We start from the raw sequence: 16,606 nt of genomic DNA, 5'->3' as shown, positions 1-16,606 counted from the left end.
GTTCCATTTTGGGTCCTTTTTTATTTCTAATATATATAAACGATTTACCTAGTTTTATTGAGTCCCGACACGAGGTCGTATTATTCGCAGATGATACATCTTTATTATTTAAAATTAAACGACAACTACAAGTCTATGACGAAGTGAATGATGCGATTTCGTGTGTGGTTCATTGGTTCCGTATCAATAACCTATTATTGAATAGTAAGAAAACTAAATGTATTAAATTTACTTTAAAATGTATTAAACCATCTTTAAATGTGAGACAAGTGGATAGTGATGTAATTGTTTCTGAGGAATCATTGGAGCTTGTTGAGTCAACCGTATTTCTTGGTATAACAGTGGACTCCAAACTGCAGTGGGGACCTCATATTCATAAATTGGCGAGTAAGCTCAGCTCTGCAGCATACGCAGTAAAAAAAATTAGAATGTTAACAAACGCGGACACGGCTCGTTTAGTTTACTTTAGTTACTTCCACAGTGTCATGTCCTATGGCATTTTGCTATGGGGCAATGCGGCCGATGTAGAAATGATATTTATTCTGCAGAAAAGAGCTATACGTGCTATTTATAACATGCACTCAAGGGAATCCCTGAGGGAGAAATTTAAAGAAATTAAAGTTCTCACTATGCCATCCCAGTACATTTTTGAAAATTTGATGTATGTTCGTAAACATATTGAGGAGTTTCCTAAACAGTCGGACATACATAATAGAAATACTAGGAACAAACACAAGCTTGTTGTGCCGATGAGTAGGTTACATAAGATACGAAATTCATTCGGGTGTTTGTCTGTGCGCCTGTACAACAAAATCCCACATGATGTTCAGAACCTACATATACATAGGTTTAAGAAAACTATTAAAGAACATCTGTGCAATAAAGCTTACTATAAAGTCAATGATTATCTAGAAGATTGCACAAAGTGGGAATGAGTTGCTCGCTCCAGGCATTTCAATATTGTAGTAATTGTTACGTTATAATACTCAGTGTAAAAAATTCATATTTAAAAAAAATAATAATATTAAAAAATAAATAAATAATAATTTTATATGTAAAAAAAAAGACATGCACGCTGAGTTTCTTGCCAATTCTTCTCAGGACGGAGGCTAGTTCTTGTGAATTGGCGGTAGTTCTTTTGACGTTCAACAAGTATGTACTTTCATTTATGTTGAATAAAATTTTTTTTGATTTTGATTTTGATTTTGATACAAATATAGTTATAACCCGGATTAATATAGAAATATTAATCCGGGTTATAACTATATTTGTATATATTTGTATACCTAAATAAGGGTTAGAAAACCCTTATTTAGGTAATGTCCAAGAATGATCCAAGAATATTTTGAAGTGAAATTTCTTTAAGCGCATGGGGGTAAAATTTTTACAGAACGTCACGCAGGTATGCAACGGAAGGGACATCAAACTACTATTGAAATTAAGTACTTGTCAAATGTCAGTAGTAGTAGTTGTTGTATTTTTCCAACTGGAAAGGCAAATGTATCATACCATACCATCAGCCTAATATTTTATAATTTTTTTGTGAGAAATGTTAATAGGAATTGAAATGAAAAGAATTTGGAACATTAATCAAATAGCATGAAATTAAATTAGTCAATTAATTGGCAAAATATTAGTCATTTACAATTTAGAAATCTAAATATAATGTGACTGTCAACACTGAGGTTTGAGATTGACATTTGACAGACTTTTGGCGGGAACATATCTTCCTTTTCCCTTCCTCTAAGTCTCGGAAATCTAAAGTTTTAGATTTGTATAAATATAAGCAAGACTTATAAATTAGTTCGCCAAAAAAGTTTCACTGCTGACACGTGTACTTTGTACGCACGCACTTTTTTTTTATTTAGAAAAGTGTGTGGATTGAATATACAAATGAACAATCTACAAATTGACTATATACATATAAATAGAACTGACAGTCACTGAACGCGTTCTTGAGTGGAGACAGCGCAGCGGAAAACTTTACTTGAGACGTCTCCTGGCCGATGACCTCAACAGAGGATGAGATGGGATTGTTAATAATTGAAAAAATGCTGTGTGTTCTTAAATGTTTCCTAACAACAAATACACTAGATATTTATGGCAAATATTTTCACATTTAGAAACTTTTAAAGAGCTTGCATGGGTCGTTTTCAGTATTGCGGCCAAAAAAGTAACGATTTCATGAATTCAAACTTTCTCTATTTTTCCATTTTTTTGTATTTAGGCATGATCAGAATAAAAAATGCTTCATCTCAATCAACCCAATCAATCATTTATTGATAATATTATATAATATTCATTTATATTTTTCATTTTACGCACTCGGATGAAAATTTAAATAGGAACTTTTTTAAAAAGCTTAGGATTCGTAGGTACTTCTTTTGTTTTTAATAATGTTCTAATATCCAGTTAGTTTTCCTTTATTATTGTATTATATACTGATTAAAATAAAATTGCCGAATTTCAACACGCATTACTGGAAAAATGGCAAACAATTTAGAATTGGAATTTCGGACCAGTGATACGAATGAGATTTGGGGTAGTTTTTAATGTATCTATATATTAATACGTGAAGCAAAAAACTTTGTACCCCTTTTTACGAAAATTGCGCGGACTGGTGGTAGTTTTTATTGCTTAGATGGATGGACGAGCTCACAGCCCACCTGGTGTTAAGTGGTTACTGGAGCCCATAGACATCCGCAACGTAAATGCGCCACCCACCTTGAGATATAAGTTCTAAGATCTCAGTATAGTTACAACGGCTGCCCCACCCTTCAGACCGAAACGCATTACTGCTTCACGGCAGAAATAGGCAGGACGGTGGTACCCGCGCGGACTCACAAGAGGTCCTACCACCAGTAATTAAATCAAATAACTCGTTTTTGATCCCAAATTTGAAAACGACCCGCATTAGGTATGCGAGTCACGCGGTGACTGACTTCTCAGTCACTATTGACCGCGTCCCAAAGACAAATAAAACACAATTCAAATTAATTCATCGTATATTTAAGATTTGACTGCGACATCCGTCACAGTATTTTTTTTTTATTTTTTTTTTTTCATTTATCTCACAACAAATTATTTATTTACAAATTGTGAATTCTAAAACAATCTTACTAGTAGTAGTCTTCTTAAAAGTCTGTTGGTTTGTTTGTGTTGTGCCGCTTTAACTTCAGAGCGACGAGCTCGCGGCCCGGCTGTTGTTAAGTGGTCACAGTCGAGAACGCGCGGACCGGCACCACTATCCTATCTCTTACCGCCACTAAACATACTCGCGTTTTGGTTTCACGGGCGGAACACGCTGTGGTGTCTACAAGCTCTGTCCACTTACCACCAGGCGGGCCGCGAGCCTGTCCGCCCGTCGTCGTGTAACAAAACATAAATTTAAATAAAGAAAAACGAATATTCACTTATATCCACCACATCGACAACTCCCAACGGAATTTCCAAAAAACAAAAATAAAAACACAACACGAATTATTAATTACAATTTCCCTACAAATCATTAGCTAGTCGCGGCGGCTGGCGGGCGGCCCGCTGCACCGTAAGCGTCATGGCACACCGCGCGGGCACGGCCGCGGCACCGCTGCAACGCGGCGATTAGCTTGTCATTCGAATTTGACCCTTAAATCGTATGTCGTATGTTTCATAACGACGTCAGTATAAAAAGCTAACAGCGGGTCTGCGCGCTTGCTGCTACCTAACAACCGTTCGTGGTTTAATACAGAGTCATGCCGCAGCCGTGTTGCAGTCATGTCGCAGCTGTATCGCAGTCGTGTCGCAACCGTACCGCAGCCGTGTCGCAATCGTACCGCAGCCGTGTCGCAACCGTACCGCAGCCGTGTCGTAACCGTGTCGCAGTCACGTCGCAACCGTATTGCAGTCATGTCGCAGCTGTATCGCAGTCATGTCGCAACCGTGTCGCAGTCGTATCGCAACCGTGTCGCAGCCGTGCCGCAGCCGTGTGCCATGCCGTGCGCGCCCGCCCCGACCGCGGCGCTTGTTCCCAAAAACAATTCCGATGACCTCCGCGCGGCCGGCGGCTGCACGCGACGAGGAGTTCACTTGCTGGTGGGCACGTGTCCGGGCGCGAGGCCCGCCAGCCCGTAGCCGCGGAACTGCGTGGAGACCAGCTCTCGGTACATGGCCAGCTGCCTTTGGTCCACGGACCCCGCCAGGCTGTTGTAGAAGGCGGCGTACGGGTCCTTGTAGCTGTAGCCGACCGCCCCGTCCGCGCCGCACGGGGGGCGGAGCGCCGGCCTCTTCTGCGAGGCGTTCGTGTCCTCAAGCAGCGTGATCTCCAGATCAGAGTCGACGCGGACGGCGCTGCCCGCGGGCGACCCCAGCTTGCACGTGAGGTCGAGCACGTGCGGCGGCTCGTGGGGGGCGGGGGGGGCTCGCTGCGGCCTCACGGGCGCGCCCTGCAGCACGTGCGGCGGCGGCATGAACGGGTCCTTAGGGTTCCCGTAGACCGTCTTCTGGGGCCCGTCGCAGCCGAAGGGCGAGGTGGACTGGATGACCTTGGGCGGGCCCGCGCCGAACACCTGGTACAGCTGCGCGGGCCGCGGGTAGCCGAGGTGCTGCACGGCCGCGACGGGCGCCAGCACCGGCCAGGGGCCCGCGGGCAGCACCGTCACCTGCGCCGAGACACAAACTACTCTTAATATAATTATGGAAAATTTATGTCATCAACGAAACCTATTTTTTGTGGGTATTATAATAGCAATCAGAGACCACAACTGCGCCACTTGAGGCGGGGGTCACGTCGTGACGTCACGAGCTCCGGAAACCACTTCGCACCAATTAAGTGGTGAGCTCAATCGTTTGTCCAACCACATTAAAAAAAAACGCGTAATGTAGATCAAAGTAACAATCACGCAGTGCACGCCGTGCAGGCGCGGGGTCAGCGACCCCGCACGTGTCGCGACGACAGTTCCTTTTTTATTTTATTTTAAGGGAGTTTATGACCTGGTAACTAAGACCTTTAAGTCATGTCTTATTTTAATTTATATTCTTATTTTTATGAAAAATGATAACATGGAGTGAAATAAAATGAAATGAAGATGATTAATTTGAGACATTAATCAACTGGGATGAAATGAAATGAAATGAGATGAGATGATATGGGATGAAATATAATCTCAGTAAAACGGTGGTTTACTGAGACTTTTTCTGTGGACTTTTTGGAAGATCTTGAGAAGTTACAGCGGCTTTGTTTCATTTTCCCACATTTGTGCACTTTCACAGTTATATTAAACAGTTAATAAACCACCGTTATTACACATTTAAACCTGAAGAAACACTAAATAGACAAAATAAAACAGATCACACACAACTTCACTCCTCGCGTTCCCGCCAAAAAAAGTCCGACTCTATACTAGCTGCACAAACGAACAGACTCACCTCCAGTCCTCGCTCCTTGAGTATCTCCAGCTTCTTCTTCTTGAAGGTCTGAGGACTCTCCGGGTACTCGTCCAGGTCTATGATCTCGGGACTCTTGGGCTTGTACGGGACCTGGCGGGGGGGGATCGCTCGGTGAGTACGGGGGCGGGGCGGGGATGCTATGCGGGTAGGTACCGCCGCCCTACCCTGTTATGTCGTGATGCAGCGTGGGCGCAGTTGTAACTTTGACGGCGATCGTAATGAGATGTCTACGAGTTCAAGTGATCGCTCATCATCAGTCGGGCCGTGAGCTCGTTCACTGATCTCGCGAGATCGACATTCACAAAATTTATTTATTTATTTACTGACATACAAAATTAACTATTTAATTATTACTGAGATAAGTCTACCCTGTAATGAATTTTTTATTATGGTTAAAAAGAAATCAAGTGATCGCTCATTATCAGTCGAGCCGTGAACTCGTTCACTGATCTCGCGAGATCGACATTCACAAAATTTATTTATTTATTTACTGACATACAAAATTTACTATTTAATTAATACTGAGATAAGTCTGCCCTCAAATATATTTGTAGGGACACAGTTTGAGTACCGCATGCGGTTGTACATAGTTTGTTATATTCAGTCGTACATAGACCGCCCGACGCGGCCGACACTTGACAATATGTGGAATAAAATCGGAACTAGCTCGTTTTATTTATAAAGGACAGTTATCACCTTTACTACGTCTTATAAACCTTACAGTGTTCCCTATGAACCGTGCAGTGTTCGCTATAAACTGTACAGTGTTCCCTATAAACCGTACAGTGTTCCCTATGAGCCGTACAGTGTTCCTATGAACCGTACAGTGTTCCCTATGAACCGTACAGTGTTCCCTATGAACCGTGCAGTGTTCGCTATAAACCGTACCGTGTTCCCTATAAACCGTACAGTGTTCCCTATGAGCCGTACAGTGTTCCCTATGAACCGTACAGTGTTCCTATGAACCGTACAGTGTTCCCTATGAACCGTACAGTGTTCCTTAGAACCGTGTAGTGTTACCTATGAGCCGTACAGTGTTCCCTTTAAACTGTACAGTGTTCTTTATAAATCGTACAGTGTTCCCTATACACCGTACAGTGTTCCCTATGAACCGTACAGTGTTCCTTAGAACCGTACAGTGTTCCCTATGAACCGTACAGTGTTCCCTATGAACCGTACAGTGTTCCTTAGAACCGTGTAGTGTTCCCTATGAACCGTACAGTGTTCCCTTTAAACTGTACAGTGTTCTTTATAAATCGTACAGTGTTCCCTATGAACCGTACAGTGTTCCCTATGAACCGTACAGTGTTCCCTATGAACCGTACAGTGTTCCCTATGAAACGTAGTGTTCCCTATAAACCGTAATGTGTTCCCTATGAACCGTACAGTGTTCCTTAGAACCGTGTAGTGTTACCTATGAACCGTACAGTGTTCCCTATGAACCGTACAGTGTTCCCTATGAACCGTAGTGTTCCCTATAAACCGTACAGTGTTTCCTATAAACTGTACAGTGTTCTTTATAAATAGTATAGTGTTCAATATAAGCCGCACAGTATTTTTTTTTATTTTCTACAAAGAAATCAATTTCATCCCGGGGGTCCCCTCACCTCCACGATCTCGTCGTCGCTGCGAGGGGCGCGGCGCGGGGCGGGCGGGGGCCGGTGGATGCCGAAGTTGTTGAGTCCGGCGGCGGGCGGGGATCCCCTCAGGAGCGACGGAGCTGTGGGGGGACACACGCTGTAGTGGGGGGGGGGTCGACACGGGAAGCCGGGGGCTCCGGCACTCTTTCCATTAATATACAGCAAGATATAAACAAATTATTACTATCATCAGCGGTGTCGATACAAGTTCACGCTTGTCTCAAAGTTTGAGATCGATTAAACGAATTCTATAATATTACTGTAAGCCTCAAACTAACGAAAAACAGGTTTCTCGGTCTATGTGGCTCAAACGTTGAGGTCGATTTCACAATTACATATAGAACAAACTAAAGTGAGTATCCAGTGGCGTGGTGGGGCGGTACGTACGTGCACTGGCGGGCTGCGCGTGAGGTCGCGTCGCCTTCACTCGGACGGCGCGGAGGGAACTCTTACCGAGGGGACGGACCGTCTTCTAGTCAGGGGACAGAAATACACAGCATTAACATTGTACACACATGCAGACAGACAGGATCTCTTCCAGCCGGCAGATCGACATCAACACAAGTGCGGCCCTGGGCTCGGCCGTATGTCCGACACTGTTGATGTCCACGGGCGACAGTGGTCACTGCCCGACACATAGGTCGTAGAATCGTCTAGACAAATATTATGTATAGATAATTACGGCAGGGGGACCCGTTGTCCAAGTACCTCAAGACTTTGAAAAGATTTCGACCTCATGTCTCAAATTAGGTCACGTTATACAAGTAGTACATCTCTATGAGCAGCGGTAACTACTTAAAAGCACATGAGTCCTGAGGGCGTTGACCTGTTAACTGTATTGCCGATGTCCACGGACATCAATACATTTATTATATACTAAGAACACCTAACATGTAAGCAGGTTCATCTATAGCCGACCGTGCCGCAATGCAAAACAAAGTCTATTCAACGAGGTCATTGACCGCGTAATCAATTACTTCAAAACTATTCTATTATTCTGGTACGATTTACCTGCGGTCCATTGTCCGCATGCCCGTTGACAACCGGCTCGGTGGTCACAGGGTTCGTCCTCACTATCGTCTGTTCAGCGTTCGATGATGTGTTCGCTGATAATACATACATATATCGTAAATAAACACACATATGACAAGGGACAAAACACCAAATACAACAAAACATGAATCCTGCATTGCAATAGTCATTATGAACATAACCACTGGAGCGCCTGTGATTTTAGGTCTGAACAAAAGACTTCCATACAACTGTTCTTCCAAAATACCGCTTAACACCAGAGGGACCATGAGCTCGACTACTTCTCTATATAAAATAAGTTATTTAGTAAAGCCGATACAGTTGTTTTGAGGCGAATTTTATTAACATTTTTATTTAATTTTATTTTACCGAATTTAAATTTCCAAAACGATTAAAAAAACTCACCTCGTGAACTCATTAATTTAATTAACCTAGTGAACTCTCTAACTAAACTCACCTAGTGACCTCATTAACAAATATCGCCTAGTGATCTCACTAAATAAACTAACCTAGTAAAATCATTAACTAAACTCACCTAGTGACCTTATTAACATATCTCACCTAGTAAATTCACTAACTAAACTCACCTAGTGAACTCATTAATTAACAAATCTCACCTAGTGAATTAACTAACTAAACTCACCTAGTGAACAAATTAACAAATCTCACCTCGCAAACTCACTAAATAAACTCACCTAGTGAACAAATTAACAAATCTCACCTCGCAAACTCACTAAATAAACTTACCTAGTGAACAAATTAACAAATCTCACCTCGCAAACTCACTAAATAAACTCACCTAGTGAACAAATTAACAAATCTCACCTCGCAAACTGACTAAATAAACTCGACTAGTGACCTCATTAACAAAAATCGCCAAGTGATCTCACTAACTAAACTAACCTAGTAAACTCATTAACTAAACTCACTTAGTGACCTCATTAACAAATATCACCTAGTGAACTCACTAACTAAATTCATCTAGTGACCTCAGTCTCAGTTAGATGAGCACACACAGTATACTCACGCAGGTGCACGTTGTTGTTGATGACGGCGCATTTCTCGTCCTTCAGCTTCTCGACGGGCACGACGTTGATCTTGGCGGCGCGCCTGTCCGCGTCCAGCGAGTCCAGGAACTCCCGGTTGAGCACCTCGGCGGGCTGGCTGGTGGCGGGGCAGTCGGGCACGTCCTTGACCTCGCCCGTTTCGTCGTCCACATCGATGACCCTCGTCCTGTCCAGCGGCTTCTTGCTGGGCGAGTGCTGTGGGGAGTCGGCTACCTCGATGGTCGGGATGTTTTCGGTGCTGCCGTTCAGTTTCCGCTCGTAGGTCTCGAAGGGGAGGAGGTACCTGAGGAAGGGGGGTGAGCGCGCTGTGGTAGGACCTCTTATGACTCCGCACGGGTAGGTACCACCACCCTGCCTATTGCTGCCGTGAAGCAGTAACGCGTTTCGGTTTGAAGGGCGGGGCAGCCGTTGTAACTATACTGAGATCTTAGAAGTTATATCTCAAGGTTGGTGGCGCATTTACGTTGTAAATGTCTACGGGCTCCAGTAACCACTCAACACCAGGTAGGCTGCGAGCTCGTCTACCCATCTAAGTAATAAAAAAAATAAAAAATGAACATTGACAATATGATGCGTTCCAAATCTCCCCCTTGGCACAGTGCTCACCTCTCATAGTACCGTCGGGCGAGCGCCGGGCGCGGCAGGAGGCGCGGCCACAGCTCGCGGCGGCACACGGCCCGGTAGCCGCCCCGCGAGCACACCCCGCGGTACAGGGCCAAAGGCGTCACTGCGAACACGACGACCAACTCAATGGCAGCTTTTGAGCAAGTCTCCCTTCCCCCTCACTTAATTCCCGCCCAAAAACTTTTGAATACCGGTGGCGAATATCACCTACCAAACTTTTTATATGATACCCTCAAAATATATAAAACTTCCTTTTTTTTTAAAGGGATTTTATGACCCGGTAGGGTAAGGCTTTAAATGAGATGAGATGATATGGGATGAAATATAATCTCAGTAAAATGGTGGTCATTAACTGAGACTTTTTCAGTTGACTTTTTGGAAGAAGAAGTTACGGCTTTGTTTTATTTTCCCACATTTGTAAACTTTTACAGATACTAAACATAATAAACCACCGTTATTACACATTTAATCCTCAAGAAACACTAAATAGACAAAATACAACAAATCACACAACTTCACTCCTCGCGTTCCCGCCAAAAAGTCAATATAACTTGCTCGTCATTTAAAAACATACTACCCTCAAACGATTAATAGTCACAATTGAGCGATCTACCCTCAAAGTACTGATATAGCTGTCTCCTGACGAGTCGAGCGCCCCTACCGCTAACCCCCGCCTCCCTGTTTTTGCCACGAAGCAGCTTTGCCTTCCAGGGTTCCTTGGGACGACGGGTTCACAGCATCAATAATGCCATGTGTTCTATAGCAGTACAACGGGAGACTGATCCCGGACCACGCGACGAGACTCACCATCTTTGAGGGCGTGCTCCTTGAAGGTCTCGTTCCTGTCCCTGTAGAACTGCCTGAGCTGGTTGACGAAGGCCCGGTCCTCGGGCGTCTCCTGCCGCCGGTACTCGTTCTCGTCGTCGCTGTTCCGATCGGCGCCGTTCCGCAGAGAGAGGCGCCGCGGCGTCTGCGGACAGACGTCGTTTGGCTAGCACACCGGGCCGGAGAGGGCTTTTGTTTTGGCCCTCCGGCCGAAGTCACGTCGCATTTGACGATAAAATGGAGCATTTTAGGGCGAAGAGGAGGGGAATTGTAGTGGGGGGTATGGGGAGTGCTAGGGGAAGAGTAGGTGGTAGTCTATACCGTGCGGTCCGTGTCACCCATAACCGAGCACTATGGAGGAAAGTCACATGTGGTCGCAATCCTCAGCAGTCAGGGAACGATGGAGAAGAAGAAGCCCCCAGCTTCTCCAATCCCAATTCCCAACAGGGTGTGCGAGGGGAGGAGTGGAAGTGAAGGTGCGGGCGAGTGTGTCGTGTACTTCAATGTATTGTTTACGAAAATCAAACGTATTGTGTAATTAAAGGGAGAGTGGGGTTGTTATTGTCGTCCATAAATGGCGAAACGTTAGTACCCTAGTCCCGGGGGACGTTGGCGACTGAAGAATTTGAATGAGCAGCAGCGTCATCTGTGTTAGTACTGCGACTTCATGACGGAAAGTCGGCACGGGTAGACATAAGCATCCTGCATGTTGCTGAGCTGCAATGCGTTCAGGTTTGTGGGCGCAGAGGAGGGACGGGGGAATCGCTAAAGTCATTCCACACAAGCTGTTGATTTGTCTATGGGCTTCAGCAATCACCAGGTTGGCTTATTCATAAGCAAGCATTGGCAAGACCTCTTCTGATTCCGCACGAGTAGGTACCGCTACCCTGCTTATTTCTTCCGTGCAGCAGCAATGCGTTTCGGTTTGAAGGGTGGGGCAGCCGTTGTAACTATACTGAGACCTCAGAACTTATATCTCCAGGTGGGTGGCGCATTTACGTTGTAGATGGGCTCCAGTAACCACTTAAAACCAGGTGGGCTGTGAGCTCGTCTACCCATCTAAGCCATAAAAAAAAATTACAACGCAAGGAGCACTTGTATGTCGGTTACTACGTCACGATTCAAATAACGCGTTGTTGTTACTGTTGATGGTCCTTCGAGCGAAACTCCTCCCAATACTCACATCGGGCTCAGGGTTGCCGCTCTGCTGGTCCGAGTCGCTGGACCGGGAGGAGGGCGAGGGCGAGTGCGACCTGGACCTGGCTGCGCGCCGTCGCCGTCCCCTCGGCCTGCCTTTCAGCCGCGGAGCGAGGTGGTTGCAGACGAACTCGTGACCCTCGAGCTCCGGGTATTCGAACGTGTCCTGGAACATGCCTAGACAGGTTAAGCAATACAGTCAAAATCTGTTATAACGACATCGAAGGGACTGCTCATATTCAGTCGTAAAAACCGATAGTCGTAACAACCGGTGATGTTTAATGTGTATCGTGCAAGTACAAACAAATCGATAGGGAATTATTGGAACAATATATTTATTCAACTATGTACATTTTGTTTATTACACATAAGTACAATTCATGCGGCTTGGCTCTGTCCCTGGCATTGCTGAAGTCCATGGGCGACGGTAACCACTCACCATCAGGTGGGCCGTATGATCGTATGCCTACAAGGGCAATAAAAAAAAATGCATATTATTTTTCTGTGAGCATAAAATCTGTAATTTTGGTCTGTTTGGAACACTTCTGTTGTGCATAGATATTTTGTAATTCACGTTGGATTTGAATTAACGTATCGTCATAATTGCTGTGGATGTGGAAGTGTTCATTAAAAAGAACAATCTTTCTTAATATACGAACCGCATTGATACCATCATTCAAAGTTGGTACAGTAAATTTTTCTTCAGAATCTTCCTGTTCGTCATCCTCCTCTTGAACATCTCGTACAATATCATCTTCCGTAGCTCGTGCGCAAATTGCAATAGAGTTATCTACATCAATAAACTCTGCTGCTTCAGTAGTAGATAAAGCAGGTCGTAAATTTTGGGATAATTGAGCAAGAGAAATATTGTCCTCTCCATCATCATCAGTCACATCATCTGAGGCTGTTGTTAAGAGGTCTTTAAAACCAGCATGTTTAAAGCAGTTAGCTATAGTGTTTTGTGAAACATTTTTCCATGCTTCTGATATCATCAAGATGGCATCAAGAATCGTAAAGCTTTTTTGGTCGCCACTGTAAAGGTTTTGTATTAACTTTAACACTTGCAGTCTTCTATAGTGAGATTTTAAACACCTTATTACACCTTGCTCCATTGGTTGCAATACAGATGTAACATTTGGCGGTAAGAACACAAGTTTAATGCATTTTAGATTAGTAACAGCCGGATGAGCAGGACAGTTATCAACCAAAAGTAGAACTTTCTGTTTGTTTCCTTTCAATTCAGCGTCCCAGTTTCTTAACCATCTCTCAAAAATGTCCGATGTCATCCATGACTGCACATTGTTTTCATACGTTACCGGTAGTGAGTGTGTGTTTTTAAAGCATTTTGGTTTCTTAGATTCGCCAATAACTAAAAGCTTCCTTTTACATGATCCTGTCATATTTGCTGCGACCATGATCGTTAATCTTGTCTTAGACATTTTTCCTCCCGAACAATTCTCTCCTTTGAACTTTAACGTCTTGTCTGGTGTCATATTGTAAAAAAGTCCAGTCTCGGCTGCGTTAAAAACTTCATCTGGTCCGTAGCCTTCAAATAATGTAGGCCGCTTTTGCGTTTTCCATTCTTCTACAGTATCCTTATCAACACTAGCAGCTTCACGACTCATTTTCCCGCCGACAATACCGTGCCGAGCCCGAAAACGTTGGATCCAACTAGACGAGCAAACAAAATCTTCGCCAAAACATTTAGCAAAATGGTTAGCTTTTTCTTGTAGAATCGGTCCGTTTATTGGCACATTATTAGACCTCTGATATTTGAACCACTTCAGCAAAGCTTCCTCAATATTCGTGTGCTTCGTCGTTCGGGCCCGTTTCATTTTCAAAAAATTATTGTCATAAAGCGTTTGAATTTTTTCTCGCTTTTTCCAAATGGTTGAAATTGTCGAGTGTGAGACACCATATTCCTTTGCTAAGTCTTTGTTTGAAATTCCGCTCTCTAGCTTGGATATAATACACGATTTTTCTTCAATATTAATTTGTTTTCTTTTTCTTTGAGACATTTTGAAAGTTTCACGAATAACTCCACAAAGTTTTGGTACGTCTTGTGTATAGATAAGTAACAAACTAACTGAAGAGATATGAAGAAGCGGGCTTTGACTCTACTGCTTGCACGTGTTTTGTTTCTAAGAATTAGAAAAGACCCTACACTAAAACTAAATGCTATTGTTTTCTTTCCTGATTTTAATAGCCATTGAACACAAATGTGGATGCCTATTCAAATTGTTTACAATACAGCTGAGCCGGTCGTTCTAACAGATCTAATTCTCCGAAATATTAGTTAAATGTGGTCGTTTTTTTTTTTTTGTATCGTAGACTCCTTGCCATGTTTTACCGTGTTAGGTAGACTTACCCTACTTACCTGATATTGATTTCCTGTAAATTTCTAACTGTAGTAAAGTTTAGTGTTAAAAACTTAAATTATTAAATTGTTATTAAAAATTTAATTGTTAATTTATACATTTATTAATTGAACATAAATTAAAACTACTCAAAATAAAATGTTGTAGCTGCTATGTAAAATATATGTAACATAAAATAAACTATAAATAAAATAACATAAGCAATAAGTCAATATTTTTAGTGAGAAGGATGAACCTGAAGCTTTAATAATAAACTAGAGGTCCCGCAGTAGTCGAAATTCGACTATAATTAATTGGAATTGTAGGTTTGTACACTATTATGATTGTATTTTATACTTCTATAATCACAAATTTCACCAAGACTACACTATAAACAAATATTAACAAAGACAAACAATATTTAATCTCAGTTTGACAAAAGACGTCAAGAACAAAAGTTTGACTATAAATAGTATGCATGCGTGTGTGCGTCAAATACATGGTATGTAGTGTGTGTAATGTTTTCTTTATTGATTTAATGTATCTTTTATGCATTATTTTAAAAAAAATATAGCATTGTGCACTTCTTCTCTATATTCTCTATAAGTGTGGAAAATTTCATACTCCTCCGTCCGCGCAATTTTCGTAAAAAGGGATACAAAGTTTTTGCTTCACGTATTAATATATAGATTATCAACATTTGGCATCAATTTTGTAAGGGTTAATCTTAAATCTCCTCGGCTAATGATATCTTGATATTATAAGATAGTATGATGTAAGTAAATAGGTACTATCAGTGTATGTGTTGAGATCCACTATCGTGGAGCCCCAAATTTTTTTTCGCTGACATAGACCCCTTGCAGGTTGTCATAGACCCCTAGGAGTCGACATAGACCACTTTGGAAATCACTGGCTTAGATGAATGAACGAACTCACAGCCCACCTGATGTTAAGTGGTTACTGGAGCCCATAGACATCTACAACGTAAATGCGCCACCTATCTTGAGATATAAGTTCTAAAGTCTCAGTATAGTTACAACGGCTACCCCGCCCTTCGAACCGAAACGCATTACTGCTTCACGGCAGAAATAGGCAGGGTGGTGGTACCTACCCGCGCGGACTCACAAGAGGTCCTACCACCAGTAATATTTATGCATTTGGAAAATATATCATAACAAAAACACTTCTTCAACTATTTGAACCGAATAAACTTAATTGAAGTTCAATTAGAAACATCCAACCGTTGATGCTGACACCAAATAAAATGGACCTTTAATTACAAGTGTAAATGTCGCTTGTTAAGCGCAATGTCACTTAAACCAAATAGCCTTTCACTCCTCGATATATCGACCGTGATATGACTGTTAGACAATGTTAATGCCACCATCCACCATAAGTAGCCATCGGTAGGCAGCGGCTTGGCTTTGCCCCTGGCATTGCTGAAGTCCATGGGCGACGGTAACCACTCACCATCAGGTTCACTCACCTCTGCATCAGTCAGGACTCGTCTGCCCACAAGGGCAATAAAAAAAAAGACATGAGACAAGCACTCACAAAACTAAGCCATTACTGTTATCCGGATCTTTGTATCAACTGCAAGAGAACTCAGACCGAATTAAAAATGCATTACATTAATCTAGATCCTAGTAACAAAGCAAAGGTCATCGACCCACCGAGGTTTTGTATTAAATCGCTGGGTACGTAATAGGTAAAGTGGGACAAGGCAATGAATTTTCGACCTACCTTACAATACAGTATCCTGGTATTGTTCGTGGGGGCAGCGTAGCCGCCAAGCGCCGCGACCAGGGAGTCCCGCAGCCAGTCGGCCTGGATCCCCTCAAGCCTGGACAGCAGCGCTCTATATCTGCAGTAGCGAGGATACGAGAACACCACCACACCAGGACTGTCCGCGTCCGTAGCTGGAATCCAAGAGTTTCCTTGTAAGCTTATCAAATTAGTACCTTTATTTTTAACTTTATTGTTTTACTAGCTCTTGCCTGCGACTTCGTCCGCGTGGAATAGTTCATAAATAATGCTTTATTTTAGAACAAATTTGGTTAGCAATAAAAACGTTATAGTGAGCCAACATTAACATATATACATATGCTGTCGCGGACTTTTTTTTAGATCTTTTAAAGGGAAACAATTCTGTCATACATTATTTTAGCGAAACTTAAACCGTTTCTGCAGCGCACGCAGCGGAAGCTCTCAAAAGGAAAAAATAACCCGATTTTTAAACATTCTTTATTGGTGCTGCGCTTGTATTGGTCTTAGCGTGATGTTATATAGCCTATAGCCTTCCTCAACAAATGGGTTATCTAACACTGAAAGAAATTTTCAAATCGGACGAGTAGTTCCTGAGATTAGAACTTTCAAACAAATAAACACCTTCAGCTTCATCACATTAATAAGTATAGATTTACTGGGTGTCGGAAAC

At 42.8% G+C, this 16,606-nt stretch overlaps 1 protein-coding gene across 3 annotated transcripts in view; it reads right to left on the bottom strand.

Moving 5' to 3' along the window:
- Positions 1–2,987: 2,987 nt before the first annotated feature.
- The window catches only part of LOC101740963 (AT-rich interactive domain-containing protein 5B), a 102,473-nt gene continuing 88,854 nt past the window's right edge, over positions 2,988–16,606 (bottom strand). For all 3 annotated transcript variants that reach the window (XM_021347294.3, XM_012689534.4, XM_012689535.4), the window contains 10 exons: positions 15,913–16,088; positions 11,799–11,978; positions 10,598–10,760; positions 9,773–9,893; positions 9,127–9,449; positions 8,079–8,173; positions 7,455–7,539; positions 7,035–7,147; positions 5,407–5,517; positions 2,988–4,640 (listed from right to left, as the gene is read on the bottom strand). In XM_021347294.3, coding sequence (XP_021202969.1) covers positions 4,065–4,640; positions 5,407–5,517; positions 7,035–7,147; positions 7,455–7,539; positions 8,079–8,173; positions 9,127–9,449; positions 9,773–9,893; positions 10,598–10,760; positions 11,799–11,978; positions 15,913–16,088 — 1,943 coding nt within the window. In that variant the 3' untranslated portion in view covers positions 2,988–4,064. The remainder of the gene's footprint in view (positions 4,641–5,406; positions 5,518–7,034; positions 7,148–7,454; positions 7,540–8,078; positions 8,174–9,126; positions 9,450–9,772; positions 9,894–10,597; positions 10,761–11,798; positions 11,979–15,912; positions 16,089–16,606) is intronic.

This window comes from Bombyx mori, chromosome 24 (genome assembly GCF_030269925.1).
Source record: "Bombyx mori chromosome 24, ASM3026992v2".
In the NCBI taxonomy this organism is placed as follows: domain Eukaryota; kingdom Metazoa; phylum Arthropoda; class Insecta; order Lepidoptera; family Bombycidae; genus Bombyx; species Bombyx mori.
This window is presented reverse-complemented; position numbering and strand designations above follow the sequence as displayed.